Source organism: Embiotoca jacksoni, unplaced genomic scaffold, assembly GCF_022577435.1.
Source record: "Embiotoca jacksoni isolate LCO1_2020_lvr unplaced genomic scaffold, fEmbJac1.0.p SCAF_24, whole genome shotgun sequence".
Taxonomy (NCBI): Eukaryota; Metazoa; Chordata; class Actinopteri; family Embiotocidae; genus Embiotoca; species Embiotoca jacksoni.
The window spans coordinates 887,903-914,152 of NW_027185375.1; the positions used below are offsets into that span (position 1 = coordinate 887,903).

The 26,250-nt window shown below is 40.4% G+C and overlaps 2 protein-coding genes across 2 annotated transcripts; both read left to right on the forward strand.

Moving 5' to 3' along the window:
• Positions 1-237: 237 nt before the first annotated feature.
• On the forward strand, positions 238-21,934 carry casq1b (calsequestrin 1b). The gene is given in 12 exon segments (XM_069158931.1): positions 238-587; positions 589-645; positions 16,391-16,484; positions 17,634-17,734; positions 18,415-18,526; positions 18,653-18,726; positions 19,028-19,158; positions 19,434-19,479; positions 19,588-19,642; positions 19,764-19,864; positions 19,999-20,073; positions 20,953-21,934. Coding segments are annotated over 12 exon segments (1,275 nt in total). The 5' UTR covers positions 238-407; the 3' UTR covers positions 21,202-21,934.
• A 1,621-nt stretch (positions 21,935-23,555) lies between these two features.
• LOC138203911 (complement C1q-like protein 2) lies at positions 23,556-25,355 on the forward strand. Its single transcript, XM_069158932.1, has 3 exons — positions 23,556-23,820; positions 23,939-24,067; positions 24,898-25,355. The coding sequence occupies exons 1-3, from the start codon at positions 23,592-23,594 to the stop codon at positions 25,176-25,178; spliced, it is 639 nt and encodes a 212-aa protein (XP_069015033.1). The 5' UTR covers positions 23,556-23,591; the 3' UTR covers positions 25,179-25,355.
• Positions 25,356-26,250: the final 895 nt, after the last annotated feature.

A 26,250-nucleotide genomic window follows, 5' to 3' on the forward strand; every position in this document is an offset into this window, starting at 1 on the left:
TTGCTATTTTTCTGACCACCGCTCAGGAACTCCCCCTCCACCCCCATCGCATGTCATTCCTACTTTTTTGGCACCCTCACGGCTTGTAGACAAGCAGGATCAGTGTCGGGCCTCCTAGATTCGAGTCCCCCCCCCCCCCCCCCCCCCCCGAAAGGTCCCCGCCCCCTTTCCCTCGGCCAGTAGCATCAGCAACACCACGTGTGCCTGGTTTTTAAAGGGAGGGTGTCAACGTCAGACCCGCTCTTCTGTAGCCGGTGGGGACAGGAAGCGGACGTTGTTCCTAACTCTCCCTGCTTCGCACCAACTCGCCTTAGGAACAAGGTTAAAACCTTGGATAGCGTACTTTCCTCCGCTTCTAACCCCCCCGCCGTCGACAGGCTTTGAGAAGAGGCGGGGTGACGATAGCCATGAAGTGGGGCTGGGTGTTTCTGGGGGTCTTCCTCTCTCTGGGGACCCTGTCCTGGGGGGAGAAGGGCTTGGAGGTCCCCGAGTACGACGGCAAAGACCGCGTCCACGCCCTCACCACCAACAACTACAAGTCCGTCATGAAGAAGTACGACGTGATGGTGATCTACTATCACAAAAAACGTGGACGGGAACCGCAGCGCCATGAAGCAGTTTCAGATAGAGGAGCTGACTTTGGAGGTGGGTTTCCGCCGAGGCACGACACGGGACCAAACTGTGGCGCATGTGTGGGAATGGTCGTGATGGGAAAAGGTGAAGGAAGGAAGGAAGGAAGGGAGGGAGGAAGGAAGGAAGGAAGGAAGGAAGGAAGGAAGGAAGGAAGGAAGGAAGGAAGGAAGGAAGGAAAGGGTTTCTGAGGAGATGGAGATTCCTGGATGCAGTTGTGGCTTTTGCGCTTGGGGTTTCAAGATGAGTGCGATGATGTGGTTGACAGGTGAGGAGGAAGACAAAGAGAGCAGGCGCAGATTATTCAGTGAGGCCCGTTTGAGGGATTTCGGACCTTTTTCAAAGTGTGGCATCCTGCCGAGTATGACCGGATAGAAGTTGATGAGAAGGAGGCAGAGCGGAGAATGTGGGGGACTTGAGGAACAGGATGGAGGCGAGCGCTGATATGGAGTGTATGCGATGGGTGAACACACATTCAATCATCTGCTGTCTGATTATTGTTTTGCGACTTTCTGAAACAGAATAACGATCACTTCAGGCTGTCATTTGTCAGGTGGGCAAAAGCGTTGCCATCGTTTTAAACTCTGATTTTCACACAACAAATTCCTTCTCTTGTCTTTTGGACAAGTGCATCACTGTGACTACGTTTGGAGAAAACCTATCCAATCTCATACAAATACGTACAAATACACGTAAAGGTTAATCATGTCTAAGGCACCATGCCGGCATAACTGCTGACTTTTGACCATTGATAGAAAGGAATCAAGGCTTAATTCTCACACACACACACACACACACGCACCGCACACACACACACACACACACAACACAAGCCATCATACACTTTAGATATAATCTAATCATAAACATAAGATGGTGCAAAAAACATGAATCATGCACATTGTATTCTCTATTGTTGATTATATTTTCTGCAGATAAGTTGTATGATATGAGCGAATTTCAACTGCCAGGAGCAGTAGTAAATAGAGCAAAGGCCAGAAGGTCTAGAAATCAGACTGCAGCGACGACTCAGCAGCTGTTGCTCTGGTGCCTTTGAGCCAGGTACTCGCACGGAGATAATTCCAGACATGCTGCTAATCATCCGACAGTAGAAGGACTGTATGTGTGTGTGTGCGTGTGTGTGTGTGTGTGTGTGTGTGTGTGTGTGTGTGTGTGTGCGTGCGTGCGTGCGTGCGAGTGTGTGTGTGTGTGCGCGCGTTCCGGAGACTGTTATTGGATCAAAAAAAAAAAAAAACACACGCTCAAGCACTCTTCAAAAGACAGCCCACCGTCGGTGCACCTGGGCCCTGCTGTCAGCCGGTAGTTTCGCCACAGCAGCGCTCGGCCCGTCAGAGCAGCAGTGTCTTCTTACAGAGGCGCAGTGTACCTTACACTAGCCCGCATAAGTCACCTCTGTAAATAGCCCTGGACAGCACTGCATGCTTAGCAAGAGGCTGAAAGCCCTCGCGGGACGGGCCGACAGTTTAGGGGGCTGTATTTCACGTCAGCCGCAGCTTCCTCACCTACCTCACCTACTACAACGCGCACACACACACACACACACACACACACACACACACACACACACACACACACACACACACACACACACACACACACACACACACACACACACACACACACCGGCCTGCTTTGTATTACGACACAGGCCTCTAGGTGTAGGCTGAAGTCCCAAACCATTATTTACACACCCAAGTCACTGGATCTGATCAATTTCCTCTCAGCGCTGCCAACTGGTGCTTCTTGGCTGGAGATAGAGATGCTTACTGGAGCAGCTCCCCGACTGACCGTTACTCCGGTTCTTCTGACTTCCTGCCAGTTGTGGCCACTCAACCAATCAGCGAAGAGCACTCGAGGTGCTCAGAGGGGATCCTTAAAATAGCGAGTCGTTAGCACATATGAATGTGGAAGGATGAATTATTAAAGTCAGCGACTCGAATTTTAATTACTTTTGTTTAAAGATTAGGTCATACATCAGGATAAGATGTCTTACATTTAAGTTTTTTTTCCTTTGAGACAAAATACATTACATTTGTTTTTATGAAAAAAAATTATGTCAACAGGTTTATTATCTTAATTTGAGAAAAAATAGCCACATCTTACTGTTTTTTTCTCCACCGATGCTGTCAGACAAACAGGATCTTTCTTCATTTTTCAGACCTCCACTTCCTCCTCGACAGTGAGGATATGAATAGACACAGAATACATTTAATTTAAGACATTTTATAATAAGTAATGCCATAGGCCATCGACACTGAGCACGTGCGTAGAACTTATATGAGTGGCAATCAGAAAGTTCAGAGACTGCCGCTGTTGCGTGCAAACTGAACGGGAGGAAGCCATAACCTTTGTGACTAAGTATTCCAAGTAACGTTGCTTGATCAACATCAGTACCTGAGTTACACACGATTCCGTGACCACTGGTTATGTGCACATTTACCATCAACCTGAAACTTGAAGGGAGAGCGAACATCAGGTTTATCATGACATTTTTTGGGAAACACCTCTCCTGCACCGTTGCGTCATCGCCGTAGACTTGCTGAAGCGTTTCAAGGGTCTCTGGTGTCGGTTTGACACAAAATTTGGTGAGTGCTTTCTGTTCAAGTCCATAGCGAAAGTGCAAAACCATCACACATACAAGTAGTCACCAAAATGTGTGTAACTCAGGTGCTGATGTTGATAAAGTTACATAACTTGGAACACTTACACATGAAGGTTATATCTTCTAAAGTCTCCTTAGAAGCTTGAAAATAATGACGAAAATGCTATAATGCAGACAGGACGTAAATCCTGACGGCAGAAACCTCCTGGTACTCGTTCTTTGCAAAAAAAAAACCTCGTCAAACACACGTCACCAACAACAAACTCAGCATTTTCCACTTAAAGGGCCTGTGTGCTGGAAAAAGTCACCCTGTCACTCCTGAAATAGGCCCAACGTTGTCACCTTTGACCACAGCTGGAGTCATCTTAGTATGTGAAAAATAATCCTGCGTGTCCTCACACCTATGACTCCTGTGAAGTGGCCATGGCTGGTGAATATGCCTTACTATTTACAATCTATTGAAAGAAGTCCATGTAGTATAAATACATCTGCATTTCCTAGATGAGTGGGATAATGAAATGGCCTTCTATGTAGGTCAGAAAAAGATACTATTTCATCTGTTTCTGGCTTTGCATGGATGTTTGTTGTTCAAAAAGACACCCGAGTCCCACCAGACATGCGGCGCCCTTTTGTTAATTTGATTACAATTAAACTAGTTGGTCTAATGTCTGAATAAACATCCTGGTGACCTTTCTGGTCAGACCAAACATTTCTGTATTATTTTCAAAAGGGAACAAGTTTGAATCCAGTCACATTGACAACGAGACATGCACAAGACTACCTTTTTAATCACAGTGCCTCCCAATCCTGGCAGTTTAAAAAAGTTACGCCCACACCAGAACTAATCTCCCTTTATAAACACGAACATGAATAATACATTTAATTAATATAATTAAATCTACAGCACCAAAACTACAGGACATGAGGAGGTTGGGTCGGAGGAAGGAGCTTGCACGTCAAACGATGTGTGCAAATGTCACTACTAATCTGAATTTGATTGGATGTTATTGGTCAGCTGACAGACGCACAGCTGATGAACGAGTCCCTGACTGTGGAACATAGATGAAGCTAATCAGCCAGCTGTACCTGAAGGCTCTTTCACTTTGGCTGCATTAGGAGCAAATCAGGCAATAGATTAATACACAAATCAATATTATTGCCGTTATTTTCTGTGTTTAGGTTAGGTTAGGTTAGGTAGTTACTTTATTAATCCCCGAGGGGAAATTTTTTCGCTACAGAAGCAATAAGATAATAATAGAATAATAGAAAGCAATAAAATAGCAGTAAAATAGCAGTAAAATAGCAGTAAAAAATATAAAATATAAAAAGCACAGTATATACAGTATATACAGTACAGTATATACAGTATATACAGTACAGTATATATCTATATATATGTATATACAAACAACCAAGAAACACAGTCAACAGTGTTATTGTTATGTCATACTGTGGCAGTGACTGATGATTATTTCAGATATCTGCCTTTGGTCTGTAAAATTTCAGAAAAAACAAAAAGCTGCAGAAATTTAACGAGCTATAAAGTAGGACTGAGAAAAACACCAAATTGTCACTGGAATCATTAATTTTTGTGTAATTTTGCTTAAACGAAGGAGATCATGTTCTAACTAATCAATCAGTACCATATTCTTTTTTACTACTAAAGTTTTCAAGTTACATGATCTCATATAATGTGCAGCTTTTGAGCTTCACCTCCTCAATTTGATCTCAGTTCAGTGAGAATTAATCTTTATTTTTACACCTTAAACAGAGTTGTCACGTATAGTGGCAACAGGAATCTGCGAATGCCTATTCCCCCCCCCCCCCCCCCCCTTTTAAACGTTCGTTGATCTGAAGGTGACAAAGTGATAAGAAAGTGATAATTTCATGGAGGTTTTTCGTACTTAGCGTGGCAACAGAGTTTAATATAGCTCTCACCGTGCAATTACTCAGTTCTATGTAATATCTGGGAGAGTCACCGCAGATGTCTAACATCCGCCCGCAAAGTGACAACAGCAATCTGTTTAATGGACTGGAAGCAAATTTCAGGAGGCAGATGATTGGTATGAGTAGGAGGTACCCATGATAAAAATACAACCTCACCTGCAGCACTTCAGCCAAAAATATCTCCCGTTATTAGGACTCAAATCCCATTTTATGAAGTCACCAAAGATATGAATAAAGGCTCACAGGCAGAGTGCAAATTTAACAACCGCGCGCCCAAAGCAGTGACGAAATGAATAACATGTACTTGTTACAGAGGTGAGAAACATAAAAAAGAAAAAAAGAAAAAAAAAGTCTGTTGCTGTTAACGGCTGTCTGGCTTGTCTTTCTCTCTCAGTTTGAACTCTGACCTTTGGCATGCTGCGTACTGTAAATGCCGCTTCTCATCATTCACTACACCACACAGCTCCGATTGCGGCGATCTTTTTACTCGCCACCTTCTTCGCCAACATACCCACTCCCCCCCCCCCCCCCCCCCCCCCCTCCCACCACCACCACCACCACCCACCCATCACACTACAAACAACGCAGCAGGGGCATTTGTAGCTCCCTAATATTACAGCATATAATTCAAGGAATATCTCTGTGTCTCTGTGTGTACATATGCTTGCTTGTCCCCGGCATAACTTGGTCTACTGCTCATGATTTGGACATGCAACATGTTTAATATGAATAAACTTGAATAAAACAGCGACGGGCGCTCTGTGCAGCATCGGGGGGCGGAGTATCCGCTAAGTAGCCGCAGATCCACAGGCACAGTTGAGCGTGTCTTCACCCACTTTTGCGGCGAGCTGTTCTCAAGAAAGCTGCACAGCAATAACTCAAGCCAGGCAATCACGCTGCCAAATAGGCTTTTCTGTACCAGACCTATGTCGTCATGGTAACAAACAACATTTTAAGAGTTTGGTTAGCTTTAGGAAAACATACTACTTGGCTATAAGTTTAGGGGGAAAAACAATCTGGATTTGGGTTCGTTCGCTATTTTAGTTGTTATGTGCATGAAATAAGTTAAATACGTCACTTAAGTTGAAATGTTTCAACTCACAAGGGCCAGCGATTTCCTTTTTTTGCTCACGAGAGGTCAGAGTAAGTTTAAATATGGGTCATATGTAGGTGCCCGCACTGACAACCTATATGACCGCTTTCCTTTTCTTTTTTTATTTAGCAGATAATTACAGGAGCAGTACAGTGACTGGAACCGTGAATAATTCATTGATCACTACATTGCTACGAGACACCCTGATATAGACAGACACCGTTTGAGTTACAGTATTCCTGTAAGAGCTAAAGGAAAAGAAGACCGTGTTTTTCTGCTGTTTTTCCCCCGGTTGCATAAATAACTAAGAAAGGTGACATAGGTGCAAACACAAAGCGAGTCAAAATATAACCTCATAATTTGAAGGAAATCTTGTTTGAAGGAAGCTCCTGATTTGTCTCGTCTGATCGTCTTCCCTTCGACTCAGAGATCTGGGAAAAGGTCAGACGGTCGCCGTGGTAACCGTTATTCAAACCGACTGCTGGAGCCCTCCCCTGTTTCGTCGGGCACAATAAATTCCATTCTTACATTTTTAATGATAGGGACGGTATTGATGAGGAGACGGGGAAGCAGGCGGGGCTACTATTGTACGTTCACACTGACGCTCAACGGCTGATACATTTTACTTCATATTCCTGAAAAATGTAGCTTAAAAATGGTATTTTCCTTAAATGTACAATATCTGGGTTTTATTATGACACCAATTTGCTAAGCAGACAAAATAAGCCCGCATCACAGTGTAATTCCTCTAAATCAGGGTGAGTATTAACTGGCGTGTCCTCCCTCGCGTCTCTATCCCGCCCAACAACCTGTGAACCTGACAGGCAGCAAGATAACTATTACTGACGCTGATTTCAAGCAACAGCCATCGACACCCCACATTCAGAAGGTTATTAGCCGGATCTCGTATCTCATTGCTACGAGTCCCCCACGGCCCCTTTAACTCACGAACTCCTCACTGGGTATTCGAGCTCGGAGCCGCTTGGTTTTCAGCCGGTCTCTCCTTCCAGTGAGATTCCTTCGCAACTGCCGTGAACTTGCCAACATCCAAACACTATTCGTGAGCAGATACATTTTTTTTTAGCTGATTCGACAACCTCTGAGACAGTTTTATTTTCATTTACAATTAAAATATACAAAGAAAAGACTAAACTGTGATTGTTTCAAGTTGTGTTGGAGCTCCATCGCGCCATAGTAGAGCTCCTCCCACCTTCCTTCCCTGATCCTCCAATTAACACTGAAAGAGGATCTAAATTAAGAACTAATTTGTGAGATGTGATGTCATTAGACCTGACAGGAGTTAAGTTTAGATTAAGTGTCCTTGGTGTTATTCTCTGGAGACATCTCGTCAGATGTTAACGGGTAAAGATGTTTGTTTGCCGGCCAGCTCGGCGTTCCGGCTCGTCCAGTTCGTTCCATGTCAAAACCCACCTGTTATTTGTAGAGGATTAATAATAGAAACGTTTGACTGTTGATTTCGAGGGTCGCAGCTGCTGGTGAAACTATATATTTTGCTGTCTGATGTTCTGCCACAATATAGATCAGGTGTTTCTCTATTCAATAGCACCAAACTAAACCAAATATCATTTATATTTTTCTCTCTTCTTTATCTGCCTTTCAAAATAAAAGTATATCTCATCAATCACAGCGATGACTGTGCATCCCGGTGGTAATGTATCTGATCTGAGGATGTGCAGTACAATATGATACTTGGATGTTTTGTTTTTTTTGTCAGTTCAGGAGAGTGAATATGATGAACTGCAGTTCTCAAGTTGATTCTACTGAAACTCTATCAGGCAGGAAATGATCTCTGCACCTTTATTGAGGCGTAAAAAAATTAATCTGATTTGTACGAATTTGTGGAATTTGTTTGAAAATATAATAACAGTGGAAGCGTGCCCGTCTCTGCAAATGAATAGTGTTGTTGATTTTTATAAACAGCATCCACAGATTATATTTTCACATCTGCAGTCTAGTTTGGTAAAAACACTTAACAGCTTTATTGTCATTAGAGCTCCACCGAACAGCTGTCAACTGCAGCCGGTGTGGATATGAAGTGCAGCTGCAACAGAGAGGAGTGTCTCATATTGACACACTCAAATTAAAATTCTGTTCACCGACGTCATGTGGTAGGATTTCTAGGTATGGAAGTTAAAAGTTGGATATTCGCCGTGCAGTTCTACCAGATAACTTAACATTGAGAAATTGCATTAGACTGCAAGTAAAACTGAGCATTTGAAGAGGCACTTTGGCAAATTTCACTTTCATTATGCTTCCCTAACATTTAGGGGGGGGGGGGGGGGGGGGGGTGGGGGGCGGTCAAAGAAGACATTTTGAATAAAAGAAAGAATTGCAGCAGAAGAGGCTGAGATATCAAGCCATGAGCTATCAAAGATGTTGATCCTTCATTTCCCATAATCCCTTTCACTTGGATCCTCCGAGACCCCATGTACCGCCTCAAACCTCAGCTGCAGGTTTTGTGTTAAGGACAACAACGGTGACCACAAAACTCACAAGAGCCAGTGTTGCTGTGTACGTTCATCCCCTCAGCGCTGCTGCAGAAAGATGGCGGAACGACATGTGGACGTAGATATGAACGGCTCATTACGAGGCAACAAAAACAACATTATTTCACGTCGCGTTATTTATACGCTGACGAAAAACATAATTATAAAAGTTATATTGAATTTCTGCCAACAGATCCCCCTAAATCCTACGCACTGGACCTTTAAATGATTGACAGAACTTAACGCAGTTAAACGAATGCACTTGTTCCTGAATGTGACTCGTAAGAAGGCTTTGATTTGCGATTATATCTACTTGGACCAATTGTGAATTATCCGCAGACTCGACTGTGTTCGCGTCCGATCATACGCAGCGTGTTATGTACGTGTGCTTTTATCGTCTACAGAATTATTTATGACTGACCCTGCCGTGCTCGTTTTCTCCCCTTCAACAGAACATACATTTCCTGTCTTTTCTTTTTCATCTTTCCCCTGAATATCCTTTAATGCTTCGCCCCCGCCTCCGTCACCCGTATCAGGGAATGTCTTCGTATCACTTATTCATGGGAGAAAAATGTCACGGAAATGGAGGGGATCGAGGTGCGTCATCAAAAATTTACATGTGAATTTTTGTGACTTTGACACCCCGACTTACATCTTCATTCCACAAAGTGATGGACCTGAACAAAGATATCACCAAGAGGGCAGCGCATAAGTGCTTTACATCACCGTGTGTACGTGAACACACTGTTAATCAGCTTTTTGGCAATTTTTTCACCCAATTCACTTTGTTATTTATAGGAACGTGGAAACAAATGAGCTAATTTTCTATCAATTTCCTGCAAAGATAATATTTGAAAGCATATATAGTGTTACACTACAGCTATTCAACAGCCCTCTGCAGGCGTTGTAGGAAATCATCATCATCATCATCATCATCATCATAGGAAGCACACACGTGTTCAAAACGTTAATAATGGACGGTGAAACAAATTGTCAGAAAGCTGTGTGTTCTAAAATAGTAGTATTATTGTTATCATTCCCATCTATATAAAATATAATATTACCTTCTTATGTTTTTATCTGACTTTTTTGGAATACCGTCCTGTCTTATATAATGACAAACTTCTTTTATATAGATATTTAATTTATGCTCGTATTCTACATATTATTTATTGCCACGTTACTTGAAGCGCGTGTCATGTGACGTGTGCTATCTAAATAAAATTGACTTGACTTGACCGGCGTAGCTATGTTGTTACCATAGCAACCCATCCTGACAGGTTGGTGATGACTGAACACACCAACTCCGATCCGTTTACTTGCAAACAACAGTATGGATAGTTGGTTCTAAAAAGCTCTTCTGAGAAACAAATCTGATTTTGTCTGAACAAAGCCAAAGAATTCAGCCACCATTATTTATTATTAACATCTGAGCTTTTTCTACTATTTCAGTGTTTTACTGTGGTTTTGTATGGCCGCAGTTTAATGGAATATAGCCGTCATTAATAGTTGCAGCTACTATGAAGATAATAAATGTAAATTTCTAAGGAGTCACTGTCTGATAATTCTGTGCATACAGGACCTCAAATCCAAATCACTCCAGTCAGATACAAAAAAAATACTGTTTTTTAAAAAAAAAAAATTAACCTAAAAGGTGTAACTCACTAAAACAAGCTTAACGAACGCAGGAAGGATTCTGAGTTCATTAGCTTTGATTGCTATGTGACATGTTTGTTTTATGGCTTATTGCTGTCACAGTGAGTCACTCACAGATGGTCCCAGACACTTCTGCCTTTCACAGTTTGTTGTGGGAGAATCAGCTGGTGTGCCTGTGAGGCTCCTAAAAGCTTTCCATGGATTTCATCACGTCTCCCACGAGACCACGTTGTGCTCTGAAAGACAGTAAATATTCAACTCAAAGTTAAAAGGATCACAATGAGATTTTGTTTTAGAATTCTAGCAACTAAAAACAGTCACACTGAGAGTCTGAAAAATCCCGAATCATCTCCTTTCCGAACAGCACAGTGAAACTGGATTGTGGCGAGTCACAGTGTGTGTTTTATACGCTGTTGTATATGAATCTTTCATGACTTCCCCGGCGCAGTGTTACATAACAGCCTGGTGTAGAACGTCCTGATGTGTTACAGCAGCCATTACTAATTTACTATCTGGCTGAAGGGGAAAAGCCAGCTGAACTTCTAATTTTACATTCATCCCAGGATGCTTGCTTTTCTACAGGAAGAAAAATTCCTGCTTTGAAAAAAAAAAAAACATTTTAATGTTCCTTCATTTTACATAAAAAAAGAATCTCTCTGGTCTAACACCAAAGATGACTTAAAGTGGGATTTTTCATCTTTTTTCTATATTACCTACTAGTTTGCATCCATTTACTATTATTATACTCCAAAGTATAGTGTGGGTTTTGACTTTTTAAATGCTTTTACCACCAGTTAGCTATTAGTTACTACAATATTTATCCCAACATTGAAACTGATTGCGTGGAAATCTTGTTAAAATTGTGTTATAGTTGCTTTGTCAAAAGATATATTTTGTAATAAAAAATTTTAGCTCCATGACCGTGCAATATCTTCTACAAAAAAACAAAAAAACAGCCAATAATCGCAATGATCCCAAACAGGTTCTTCATCTCTGCAAATTCCCTTTTTTTACCACGTAGAAATGAATGAAAACCAATTGCTTCCTCTGACATCACATTTATAAATATTTTTTTTTTTTTAAAAACACTCACTAAAACATAGAGCTGCATTACCGGTAATGTTTCTCCTCCCTGGCTCTGAATATTTATACTTCGGGCACTCAAGCACCTTTTAAAAGAAATGACGCCCAGGCGAACTGCGGGGCGAACTGCTTCTCCTCAGCTGGTGAGGAGTTCTCTCTGAGTGACTAACATCACGAGGTGACGCACACGTCACAAACGTGTGACTCATCGACCGCTCAGTCGTTCACTTAAGACGCCAGAGGTGCACGGACGCAACCAAAACACCAAGTCTCGGTCGGTGGCTCAGATTTAGACCGAAGACAGGGACGAGAGGGCACAACAAGGTCTTCCATTTCAATCAATCGTTCATTCAGCCTTTTCTCATGAACCGGCTGTGGAAGGGTGAAGGACGCGCAGGGTAGAGTTGAGCAGGAAAGTACAATAAAGCTTATTTGGTGTATTTCTTCTCGAATATGGTTACGAGAAACAGGAAAAACCCAAATTCTACTAATTCTGCAGGCATTGATGCACTGAATTATACTGCAAAAATGATTTAAGCCAGTTGCTGCCACAGTCTGTTCTGGGAAAAAAAAAATACCTCATGTCTGTCTTGAAATATAAAATGCAGAAGTACTTTGAGATTTTGAAGATTGAAGGATTGAGTTTTCAGTATTATTTGAAGCTCACTAAGTACTGTATGCTTTGGACTTTTTTCAGCCTATAACTTAAATCAAACTGAAGTCTACTTCACATTTAAATCATTTTTATCTGGTTTAAGGAGGAACTAATAACCTCTGTTTGCAATCAGCAGAGTCAAAATTACATCTGTGTCAGATGAAATTTTTTACATTTTACTCTTTTTAACTTTGTAACTTTTCACAATTAACGAGTTCTTAAATCAATGTAAGATTATTTTAAGTCTAATTTAATATTTCCAGTTTTGTCAGGTAATATTTATAACTTTTTACAGTTGTGTTGGATAACATTTGCTTATTTTTACATCAGCATCAGAAGAAATTTGCATAATTTTACACTTGTGTCAGGTGTAATTTCTTTTACATTTGTGTGAGTGTTGAAGCTCTTCTTGGACAATTCTGCTTGACCTACTTAGACTTGGATTGTGCCTCATTATTACATCGCTTAACCCTAAAGCCTCTGGCAAAACGTATGCATCTAAAAAAGGAAAAGGCAAACTCATTGAGGAGGATTGCAGCCGTTCTTATGCAAGAGTAACTGACGCTGCTCAGACAGTACGTGTTTGAGCTAAGCCGCGGCAACCAATGTATACAGGCCAACCTGAATGAAGCAATCATATTACAAGAAATGTGACCCCTTTACTGCACTGCGAACATGCTGCTCTCTCCTTGCTCATCATTTGGTGCCACAGCCAAGTACAGCAGGGACCCAGAGCACGTTTTTGACGACTCACCGCAGTACTCTGCCCTCATCTTGATCACCTGACAAGCCGGCAATGACTGGGCATTGGGAGACGGAGCCAAGCGATTGCACTGCTGACCTATCCTCTTGGCCGTGTTGCACTCAGACTTCCGAATGGGGGTCGAGTGATAGCAAGGGAGCAGATGAGGTAGTTTTTAAATGGGGACTCAGGAGTTGTGAACAAAAAAAAAAGAAAAATCCAAATAGACACAGAGGGTAAGAAAAAAAAAAAAAGAGGCGGTGGAGAGAAGTCACGAGGAAGATGATTGATGTGAGTGTTAACTTGCGTGTCAGGTGTCATCTTCCATTCATCAGCGCTGCCTGCCTTCTCTCCTCCCTTTTCCACACCCATTTCTATATGTAACGGACCTCAGCCTTCTTTTCTGCTCCTCAACAGGCTTTCTTATGCGCCCTAATATAGCTGTGGGACTCCCTACTTCGCCTCCCACCCCACTGCAAGCACCCTAAACTTCATCTCTTTTATAAATACCCCCGTGTTACTAATAAAGCCATGCCCTGTCTGAACAGGGAGGAAGACGATTAAGCTTTGGGGAATCATTTTTGGACAAACACGTTAAAAAACCCATAGATTGGGTTAGGGTATAAACTATTGGTGATGTCTTGCGAGTATCCACCACTTCTGCAATTTGCATCTGGTGGTCAAAGTTTGGCCTACAGAAACATCTATTCATGTTTTATAATCCATTAATTGCCGGTTATAAAAATATGTTTTCAAAATGGTCATCTTTGTCTATAAGTCAACACTCTTCAGCTCTAAGGCAGAATAAAAAAACAAAAAATTATTCAATAATTGTTTGATTTCTTGTGTTAAGCCATATTCACACTCAGCCAGCGTTACCTCCGGACCTCAGGTGATAATTGATACTGTGTACTGTGTCACATAAAACCTTGTTTAATTGAAATGTACTGACCAAACCTCATCTTTGGGTATGATAGAAATACAAAATATATTCCTTCCAAGATGTCTGTCTTACCTTTTGATAATTTAAGTGTTGAGATGGGCTTTGTGTTTGTTAAATCACGGATGAATTTTGTGTTCAAAAGTTCAAGTACTGGCTTGCAGACATGTTGCAGCTGTACTGTACACAAGGCCCTCAGGTAATGATAGCCCTGTGTGGATAGAGCTTTACTCGCCCTGGTACAATCTCAGTGTGTAAATCTGGACCTATTTTGTCTCCTGTGAAGGCCACTCCAATTTGTTGTAAACCTGGAGGCTGTGACTATTGTGCTTTGCCCTAAAGCGTTACCTCTTCTTGCAGTTGATCACAAGTGAAGCAGCAATTATCTTTCAGGTATGTTAAAAAATTCTGCCTCTTGTGTCAAGTGTCTCAAAGCTCGGGCTGAGAAATACAGATTATTTTGCTGCTGCTGCCGTATCTGCTGATTGTTCCACCTCTCCCACTCCTTGACTGCAGTTTGGTTATAAAAAAAACAAAAACAAAAGCAACAGCATACGTGACAGACGAATGGGGACTGAAATGCTTTCAAAGTCCAGCGGCAGCAGCGGCTTGGGCTGTGCCAGTTTAACGTCACATGTGTAGAGAGAGAAAAGTAAGTGGATACAGTTTGAAAAAGCCCCCATCTAATCTATTAATCAAGCTCTAACCATCCATCTATCCTCCTTTTCATCTCAGTCATCCGTACATCCATGCAAACCATCGACGATCGAAAAGGGCCACTTCACCCAAATCATAAAAAAATGAAAAAAACTTTTCTGATTTACTACAAATGTGTCGTAGATCGGTGCCACAGCTTTGGGTTTCTGCCTTCGCGCTACAGTGGACATAAACAGTGTTTCAAAAGCTCGAACCCAATGAACAGAAGGTTTTCAGAGCACAAACACCTCCACTGACATCGGTGGAGGAGAAACAAAACAAAAATTATATCTTAAAGGAAAAGTTTGACATTTTTTTTGCTTCTTAAATACAGCAGAAGGTTGATATCAGTGATGCAAATGTGCGGTCAATATGAAGCTACAGCTTGCTGGCAGTTTGGCTTACTCAGCTTAGCTTAGCTTAACGATGGGAAATAAGGTAATGAAACTGCCTTTAACTCTGATTAAAACATATCTTCTTTGTGTAAATCATTAAAAAAAAAAAAAAAAAAAGAACTGAACATTTTTGACATTTTGGGAAATGATCTTATTTTCTTCTCAAATACACGAGAAGGTTTGATATCACTCACATATGCCATCTGCTCTTTGAATGAAGCTGCTGTTAGCAGGTAGTTTGCTTCGTCTGGCTTAGCTTATCGATCAGAAACGAGCCTTTAGCCTGTAGCTCAGTTAATAACATCTTATTTTGGATAAACCGTAGAAAAAGAAGTGTATAGATGACGCCTTAACAAGGGGTTTTTTGGTATTTGACTATTTCTGGGCTGGTAAAAGTGACTTCCTTTTAAGTCTCAACCGCTCTCCTCAGAGGATAGACCTGCAACTTTTAGCATTGGTCAACAGAACAGAGTGAGGAAATGTTTGTTTTCTTGTTTTTTTCTGATTTGGGAGGACTTGACCTGGCTTTTACATGCTGATAATCTAATCCAATTAAGGCAAATAGGCCGAAAGTTCCTAATTATAGAAAAACCGGCCCTTTGCTCCACTCACGACTCTGGAGACCAAAAGAATGGATGGCATTTAATATTGTCTGCAAAGAGCAACTTAAGACACAGTATAACACTAGTGCACAGCTATTTGTGCTGGTGCTTTGGGGCATTTGGTTGCTTTTGAATGTTATCCATTTTGCAATGCTGCTTTTGCTAGCTGCTGCATAATGCTTTCCACTCACTTTCGTATAAAATGTAACCTCACGCTTAAAGGGGGAAAATCATCATCGTGTACCCTGCGGGTGCTAAAGTATACGACGAAGCAATGAGAAGTGCAAACATGTGGAAGAAGATATTGTGCAAATGTTTACAACTCTGACAGATAGTTTGTCAGCCTGAATGTTTACAGTAAATATGTATGGCGCATGTGTGACGCGGCTTTACTTTGGCAAAGTGTGAGCTCCTCTCCTTTCCATCACACCTGTTGCAAACGTCTCTTCCCTTCGACATAGTTGGCTCAAGTTCTGCCCCTGTTGTTCTTCTGGAAACCCCGCCGTCCGTGCTCCTCTCGCACCGGCTATGAAGGCTGTCAATTGTTGGCTTCGGTTTCACTCAGATTTAGAAAGTGCAAGGCAGCAAGCCAACGTTTTTGCCTTTAAGGCCTTGAAATTGAGATGAAATGCCAAGGGCTTACTCGCGTAAATGAAACTGAAAGTATGTTTTTAATTGCGTTCCAGGATGATAATTTTATCACCGATATCAGTCAGAGATAAAACCAGCACTCATATGATACTAATTACAACTTCTACTTTTTCTGCCTGTCGTCCCGACTCCCCCCGATTCTCTCCATGTCTCTTTATCCTTCTGTCTAGCTCGCTGCCCAAGTTCTGGACGATCTTGACGATGAGGACATTGGATTTGCCCTGGTGGATGAAAAGAAGGGCTCTGCCGTTGCCAAGAAGCTGGGTAAGCCTGACAGAAACATTGCTGGTGAAAACAAAACAATTCCACTCTTTGGCTCGATGTAAATCATCTATTTTCCAACAAATCCCACCACTTGTTGAGAGTTTCACTAAATCTGCCTGATACACTTGCAAACCTCATTTGATTTTACAGAGCTTAAACACAACAAATATCATCAGGTCATAAAATGACTTTTCCTTTTGCTTTTCGGGTTTGTATTACATTTAATAAATTAGGCAGCAATGAAAAATAGGGCTACAGTCTGCTAATTTAGTGCAGCTTTATGTGTTGATTTTTCAGTCACTTGGAATTAAACTTAAACCTGTTTATTGTTGGACCATGGTCATTGAAACTTTTGACAAAACAAAAAATGTATGGACTACAAATCTAATATTTACCATAGTCAATAATGAAAGTCAAATTGGAATTTCTTTTTATAGGATTCAAACTGTAAATGTCTGTCAGGGAAAGGTTGGTGTGTGTGATGCCTTGTCGAGGGAAAATATGAAACAAGCCTGCCCCCGAGTGTTCACCAAAGGTATCACAGCTTCTTTATAACAATAGCTGCTAAAGTGGAGAACTGTTTTAGCAAAGCAGAACCCAAACCAACGACCTAAAGACTGAAAAATTTAAATGTAAAAGAAAAAAACTTTGTTGACATCCAAAATAATAATATTAAAGTAGTAGAAAAGTAGTAGTATTAAAATATGTTATATATCATACAGCTTTGTTATATTTAATACCATGCTTAAATGTTTACAGTCTTATTTTTTTTTTATTTTTTTTTTTTATAATAAACCAATAATGGGAATAGATGTGATAAATCTATAAGTATCTCTATTAATATATACTGCTTTTGTGAAAATGCAAAGTAAATATGGCAATGTATTGGAACAGTACATCTCATTAAGTACTGACATGTAGGCTAATCCTGGACACTAATTGATTATGATTTTATCGTTATTATTTCACTGGTTTATCACAGTTATGTCAAATTTGAGTCAAGGTGTCATGTAGTTTTAAAATCCCTCAGACAGTTGCTGTGCTAGTTTGACATGACGATGGTAAACTACCCACGAGTGTGGAATCCATCTTAAAAACAGGTGGGAAACTTCATTTTCTAACGCTGATGAAAAACTTTTCTCTTACCAGGTCTGGACGAGGTGGAGAGCATCTACATCTTTGCCGATAACGAGATAATTGAGTACGATGGAGAGCTGGCCGCCGACACCCTGGTCGAGTTCCTCTATGATGTAAGTGCTTCATGGTCGTTGATGATGAGGGATGGTGCCGAGTACTGTGTGTAAAATCAAACTATGGTTCAGTCATATTTTTATGATTATACAGAGCACACATATTGTACATGCAGGTTCGCTTGGAGGTGTTGTAATTTAGCAGGCTGCGTTTTCCCATCCTGCTTCAAGATACTGATCAAGTGGAATTATGTCACCCAAATATTAGGATTGATGTGCATTTGTACTGTAATTTTGAGTGCAGTAAGATTTTGTTCATTGCAACACTTAATGCTTCAGTGCACGACATAAATACATGTACTGTGTTCCAGCCAAAAGAGTTCATACAACGCTGATATCACCGAGAGTTAAATCTCTTTTTAAATCTGGTGTCTGGTGAGACATTCCCTGTCTGGCTGAGTGAATGCAAACTGGGCATGCTTTGACCGTGTGAGCGAGCTAACCTCTGGTTTAACTAGAAAAGGGATAAAACATTTGAATCACATGGCTCCTCTCTCAAAATGTTATCGGACCAAACTGGATTCATTCCCACAATTTATTCACCGCTTTACAGCTAAACATTAACAACAGAGGACGCTACAGCAGTGTTTTTGTAATTCCTCTCACTACCAGAAGGGGGAGACAAAACGTCCCGCACCTCAGATTTAAATCTTCATTAAATTTGCCTCTTGTATCTTCAGGTGATTGAGGAGCCCGTGGAGATCATTGACAATGAGCGTGAGCTGAAGGGCTTCCACAACATTGATGAGGTCATCAAGCTGGTCGGCTATTTCAAGAGCGAGAAATCTCTTCGTAGGTTCAAGATTATGATCTCAAGCCTGACCTTGAAACCGATCACACTCAATCACTCATTACCTGTTGCAGAGAATAGATTTTATGACTTTAAAAGTTTTGTTTGTCGTTATTTTCTCCATCCAGATTTCCTCGAGTACAATGATGCTGCTGAGGAGTTCCACCCCTTTGTCAAATTCTTCGCCACATTCGACGCCAAGGTTTAGTATTTATATGGCTTTGTTTAACATGTGTAAGCAAAATTGTGAATTAATATCCTTACATTTGTTTAAAGAGCTGCATATCAGAGGATTAAAATACTTTAACGAGCTTTTAACAATGGAGACATTAATTTAAAATATTATGATTATATCAGTGAGATTGAATAAGTGAAGAGGCAAACTGAATACACATTTTAAAGCCAATATTTACTCAGTGTTTGCTAAAACACAAGGAATTCCTAAAATGCTTCAAAATCACCGTTGTGCTATCTTCTAAATTTGTATCATTTGTCATTTTCAGATTGCCAAGAAGCTGAAACTGAAGATGAATGAAGTGGATTTCTATGAGCCGTTCATGGATGAACCTGTCTCCATTCCAGGAAAGCCTTACATCGAGTCTGAGCTTGTTGACTACATTGAGCAGCATGATAGGTGAGACCCCGTGGGAGACTGAAATGAATAGCTGAAGCACATACATGGCAAGCTTTAAATCCTACTTAAAGGGTTATAATCGAATGCTAATATTATTAACCATGCTCTAAAGCTAACCAGCTATTAATTATAGAGATTGCAGATGAGAAAACACTAATTGAAGTCTTTTTTTTTTTTTTTAAAAACATATGCACGTACTAAATGATGATTTCTTCACAAATGTATTTTCGATAAGTGTTTGTAAGAGTTTCCTTTTTGATATTTTTGGGTTTCAGGCCCACCCTGAGGAAGCTTGAGCCTCACAGCATGTACGAAATCTGGGTATGAGATCTAAATTTTCTCTGTAATCAATAAACTGTGATCCAATCAGTCAGTCTAGAGAGGAAATAACAAAAATCCTGTTTTTATCCATCTTTTTTCTGTTCACAGGAGGATGACATTGATGGAGAGCACATTGTTGCCTTTGCCGAGGAGGATGACCCAGGTATTATTCCAAATAATAGCATTTATATGAACTAAACTGGGATTAACTTGAAGATCAAATATGAAGCTGAATACTTTATACCTGGCATGTGACCGCATTTGACCGTTGAACTATTTCCTAGATGGTTTTGAGTTCCTGGAAATTCTGAAGGAGGTGGCACGCGAGAACACTGACAACCCCAACCTCAGCATCATCTGGATCGACCCTGACAATTTCCCCCTGGTATGAACATTTCCCATTTAAACTGTACGTTAACTATTGGTGGGAAAAGATTTTTGCTGTTGATCCTTTTATGTTTCCTATAGCTGCTTTCAAACAATAATAACATTTACCTTGGGTCTGTTTCTGGCTTCCAGTTGGTTCCTTACTGGGAGAGGACCTTCGGCATCGATCTCGGCTCTCCTCAGATTGGTGTCGTCGATGTTGAGGACGTAAGCAGACTTTCCCATCCTAAAATAGAAAACAGGTTTCAAGTTATTGGTACAGAAAAAGACAATCACATTATTCAGACAAGTATTAGAATGTGTCAAATGTGTGTTTTCATGAGAACAGGAAAAGAAAACATAAAACTGCCATTGCAAAACAGTCTTTGCTAATGCTACAGCTACTTTTGACAGCAACATACCTTAATGTGGCTATAATTGATATTTTAAAAACAACTGCATCTGACGACGATGTGAAAGGAGTTGCTCATAGCATCTACAGAGAATTATCCCCTGAATGGCCAAAGCTCGATGGAGCCAGTTTTAGCACACCTCGGTGCCACCGACGCACAGACTACCATACAACTCTGGGACGGAGAGACACACAACCACACAATCATTGATAATCTCACCATAGCTAGGTTTCTTTCCCCTGCAGCCAGTCATCCAAACTAACTCCAGTCCTTGAAGAGGGCCTTTTAACCATGACAAGCCCCGCCCACCAGGCTAATTGATTACATTTTATACAAAAGAGTTTTCTTAGCTACAAGGTAGTGGCCCATTTTAACCCATTACAAATTTAAAAAAAATCACTCAAAAACATTGTACTTTGCAAATTCCCAAAGAAATCAAACTAAGAGATAAACCGCAAATTCAGTCATCAAACCATATTTAGATGGACGGCTGTCGAGGTTTGTGAAGTTATGAATCTCCACAATGGATGCGGTGAGTGTGAAGTCGGCACAAGCCATCGAGCAATCACAGTCCACATTTATTATTACAGACAGACGGTAGTATAGAACTATAACACATACTATTACTAGGAAATACCAAGAAGAGGTTTGCATTGCAGTCTAATGTTTTTGCCGACATTTCTGTCCTCGGCAGGCTGACAGCGTGTGGATGGAAATGGACGACCAGGACGACATGCCCTCCTCTGACGAGCTCGATCAGTGGATTGACGATGTTCTGTCTGGAAAGATCGATCCAGATGATGATGATGATGATGATGATGATGATGATGACGATGATGACGACGATGATGACGACGATGACGACGACGATGACGACGACGACGACGACGACGACGATGACGACGACGACGACGATGATGACGATGACGATGATGACGAATAAATGTTTACTACCATCTTTCACTTCATTATGTTTTAGCCGGTAATGGCAAAGCCAAAAATATTACGAGTTTTTTGTAACATCTTGCCGCGAACACACTTTGTGTCTGTTTGCTTCCTGTACGGTTTCTTGTGAGTGACAAACAAAACCACCTCATGGGAAACTTTTACTTTTACTGTTAGGGAAGGAGATCTCCAGAGCAGCAGAGGATTTCCGTCTGCTGATGAACGGGGTCGCAGCTTAACCCTCCTGTTGTCCTCGGGTCAAAATGACAAAGGACAAAAGGAGGGTTAAAGTGTCAGTATTATGTGCCCTCTGTGACTGTGTAAATTTGCTCATGTCCCGGCTCTCGACATTCACAATGAATGTGAGCGAAGAGGCGAACAGAGGCCTTCCCCAACACTTTCTACCTAAAGTCACCGACCGGGGTTATACCCCTTCTCATTTTCTCCAGTTTACTGTAATCCTGTTTCAATGACATGTTTTCTACTTGATGAAGAGAAGAAACACTTTTATTGTACAATTTTTTAAAGAGAATAAACATAAACTCACTGGACAGTCTTAAGATCATTGCAGTCTTGGAAAACTAATGCGCTGGGTAATAAAAATGACAAAATAATGTGTTTCTGCTCTCATTAAAAATGAAAGAAAAAACATTTTTGAAAATCTTTTTGTCGTTGTCATACAAAACACCAGGTATACATGTGTGGGTGTGGTCTGCAGATAATGGAGGAGGCTTTAAATGTAAATAATTTGTTTTATTCAGTCATTAAAATCAATTCGTATTATTTCCATAATGATTGTATGGAGACTTTCAAGTAAATATATCAGGCCCAAGAAGCCCAAGAAGCACAAGAGACACATTAAATTTGCTCTTATATCTTTCTATGAGAAGCTATGTCAGCTAAAACTAAGTATTGCCAATGCAGCTAAAACAAATTACAAAACAAGTTGGCCATCTATGGATCTATCCTAGACCCGTGAGGATCTTCACAGACAAAGTTTGCCATCAGAAACAGTGGCAGCAGAATTCAATTCAAATTCAAATCAAATCAAATCAAATCAAATCAAATCAAATCAAATCAAATCAAATCAAATCAAATAAATTTAATTTAATTTAATTTAATTTAATTTAATTTAATTTAATTTAATTTAATTTAATTTAATTTAATTTAATTTAATTTAATTTAATTTAATTCAATTTTATCTCTATAGCACCAAATCACTACACAAGTTATTTCAAGGCAGTTAACAGAGTAAAATCCTGACAACAGAACTTTACAACATAATACAAAAGAACCCAACATTCCTCAAGTCCCACATGAGCGACAGCTGGAAGGAAAAAAGTCCCCTTTAACAGGAAGAAATCTCAAACAGAACCAGGCTCAGAGATGAGCTGCCATCTGCCTCGACCAGAATGGAGAATGGGGAGACAAAAGTTGCGCACTGCAGGTTTAACAATGTATAAATTACCCACAATGCAAGTCTTCTTAATTGGGTTTTCTGATATGAAGTTAAATGACGATTTCAGATCAGACAGCAGATACCCAACCAGAAGTTACAAATCCCAGTAAAACTCCAATATATTGCTGAATATTAGGAACTATACTTCAGAAACAACTTTAGGAACATTTCAGAAAATATACCAGAATGGAATGGACCCAGGAGAAAACTATATGAGCACTAAAAGAATTGTTTGAAAAGAGACTGGAGGAAAGAGTAAATCACCTAAATATTTCAAAATAGAAACCTCAAGAAAAAGAAGGAACCCGAGGCAACACAGCATTGGTTCAACAGCAGAAGGGTGAAGGACTTCTAGTGGAAAAGAGTCAAATTTGTGGAAGCAGTTAAACGGTCAGTTCAATCAAGGGCATTTCTCTATGCAAGCCAACTCTGTTAAACATTAATAAATCAGTTTGCGTCATAGAAATTGAACTTAAGCAACGGGAAAAAAACAACGACCTACTTTAAATGTTTTTAACACATTAATTAGTTATTTATATCAGGTGTAATTGGGACCACAGATATTGGGACTGAAACTCCTCAGTCGTTGATTTTAGAAAGCTGAATAACTGTAATTTTAAAACTGCTATGAGGTCCCAAAAACAGACAGGTCAGTTCCGCCAGAACCTCTTGATGACGTTTTAGAGTCTGAAGTTGAGCTGCCGAGCGGCGCCACTTCCAGTAAGAGAAAAGCAGGACATCAAAGGTAAACTAATTGGCAATAAATAGAGTTGACAATATTTCATCATTGTACATAAACTGAAACAGCAAACAGGTGATACAGCCAAACAAGATAATAAAGCCAAATGTCCAAAGGTGATCTTGAAACAACATAAAAGCCAAAAACGAGGATCACATCAGTCAGAGTTTAGGAGACGGAGCAACGCTGAATGAGGATGAATTTGACAATTTTATTGTTTGTGTCGCTGTTCTGCGGCTCGACTTTGGCCGAGAACGACGGCAATTCTACCGACAAGGAAGTCGTCAGTGAAACACAGTTGTGCTTTTCTGATACTTGTAGTTTACTGAAAGAGTTTGGTGCCATGAGAGAGAAACTGAGCGCTCTGGAAAACAGGCTGAAGGACAGTGAAACACAGATCCACAAAATGAAGAACAAAGGTAAAGTGAAGCTTGTGCTCTGATTGGTTTAAAGAAGATTAAAGTCATGGAAGAAAACTGGATTCGTGTGGAAATAAATTAACAAAATAATGTAATGCCAATGTTTTGCTTAATCTAGAAACAACCACTGTAGTATTTAGTGCTGCAATTGGTGGGAATGGAGCAATTGGACCCTTCAGCAAAGACACAACTATAATATTCAGAAAAGTGATAACAAATATTGGCAATGCCTACAACCAGTACACAGGTAAGTACAGCAGCACTAACATTTTCTACCATCTCAAATCAAATAGATTTATAACACAATGTAAATAATAAGGTGTAATGTGGGTTAAAACAAGTAGATTGTTTTTACTTGTTTTTATTTATTTATTTTAGTGCCATGTAGGCTATTTTAAAAAAGGCCTCTTAAATTTGACTACATCATTAATGTGAATTCCATTCATCTGCATGGACAAGCAGGATAAAGATCTTGACTATCACTCTTTTAATGACGTCATTCGGTGAATCCGTTAACAAGACCAGACTAAATCATTAGAGGGGTAATGCTGCGTTTAAATGGGGTCGTATTTACCAGGTAAACAAGAAGAGTCCATATGAACGGCCCCCTCTTGTGGTATTCATCGGAAATCCAAATTTACTACAAGCCTAAAGTTCATGAGTTGTGACGTGTTTGCTGACATTTACAGAAATGGCGGAAGCCACGGAAGTTCATTTTTCATTGGCTGTTGCGTTTATATATTGTAATTTTTGTCATCATTTTTAGTCAAACGTCCACACTTTCACCAGGAAGGACGGGATTCCAGTTTTTTCCCTAACCACGTTTTTTTTCCGTGATACTGACTCGCTGCCCTCTAGTGGATGGGATTTTGCATTACACGCTTTGCTGTGACACCAGGTTGCATCGAAACAAGTGCAGAACAGTGAAGAAAATGTGAATCTAATAGCTGCCGCACATTGTAATGAATAAAGAAAGTTTACAGTGTGATCCAGCCACTTATAGATTTACAAATCTGTCCAGAAAACGAGGTCGATCACAAAGCTGTCAGTTGTTGGACTGAAATGTTGTTTCCACAGGTATCTTCGCTGCACCTGTCGCAGGCATTTACTACTTCACCTTCTTTCACCATGCTGGAGGAACTCACAGAGTGAGTCTAAACCTCATCCAGAACAACCAGGTTGTTGTGGAGGCCTATGACCACCAGACATCGCATGACGGGGCTGATAATGGAGGCAACGCTGTATTTCTGCAGCTGCAGCAAGGGGAGCAGGTGTTTGTGCGCTTGAATGCAAATACGCATGTTTGGGGAAATGATTACGTTACCACCTTCAGCGGTTTTCTGCTCAAACAAGATTGAAGGACAGAACAGGAAAGGATTTATTTGTCATAACAATTAAATGATTTTAAACAGATCTGAAATTATTATTAGAACAATAATTTTTAATAGAATTTAAAACACTATGTTCTGTCTCATTCATTCCAAGTGTTGTTGTTTTTTTTAATAAAAGCATCATAATTTCTGCTGCATACAGTATCTCTCGCTTCGATAGTGTTTTTTGTTGTACTGCTGCTTTAATGTAACTTCACTGTAACTCCGTATAACTGCAGCACCTTTTGCATTGCCTCTAGAAGAGAAATGAATGTAAAAGCTTTTGAAAGGTCAGCTGAATTAAGAGCAAGTCATCTGACTCAGTTAACTCAGTTAAACATAAATATATGAGTTTGCTCTTTTAAACCGCTTAAAATTTCAAATCAATCAAAGTCTGTACAACTACAAGCAGGTAAAGCCCTGTTTCCCACTCTGACATCGTACACCAGCATGGTTGAGTTACTGATGCACAAGTTACTAGAGGACAGGCGCCGGCCGTGGCCATTACAAACCTGCAGGACCAGTCTTCTATCACTCTTTCTGGTGAAGGACTGCCGAGTTCGGTGGCAGAGTATCGACCTGTTGAAGTACCTGAAGAAAAAGATCAATGTCCAATGTTATCAGAAAGAAAACATGATGAGACAACAAATACCCACCCAGAACATACAAATCCCAGTAAAACTCCAATATATTGCTGAATATTAGGAACTATACTTCAGAAACAACTTTAGGAACATTTCAGAAAATATACCAGAATGGAATGGACCCAGGAGAAAACTATATGAGCACTAAAAGAATAGTTTGAAAAGAGACTGGAGGAAAGAGTAAATCACCTAAATATTTCAAAGTAGAAACTTCAAGCAATAGAAGGAACCCGAGGCAACACAGCATTGGTTCAACAGCAGAAGGGTGAAGGACTTCTAGTGGAAAAGAGTCAAATTTGTGGAAGCAGTTAAACGGTCAGTTCAATCAAGGGCATTTCTCTATGCAAGCCAACTCTGTTAAACATTAATAAATCAGTTTGCGTCATAGAAATTGAACTTAAGCAACGGGAAAAAAA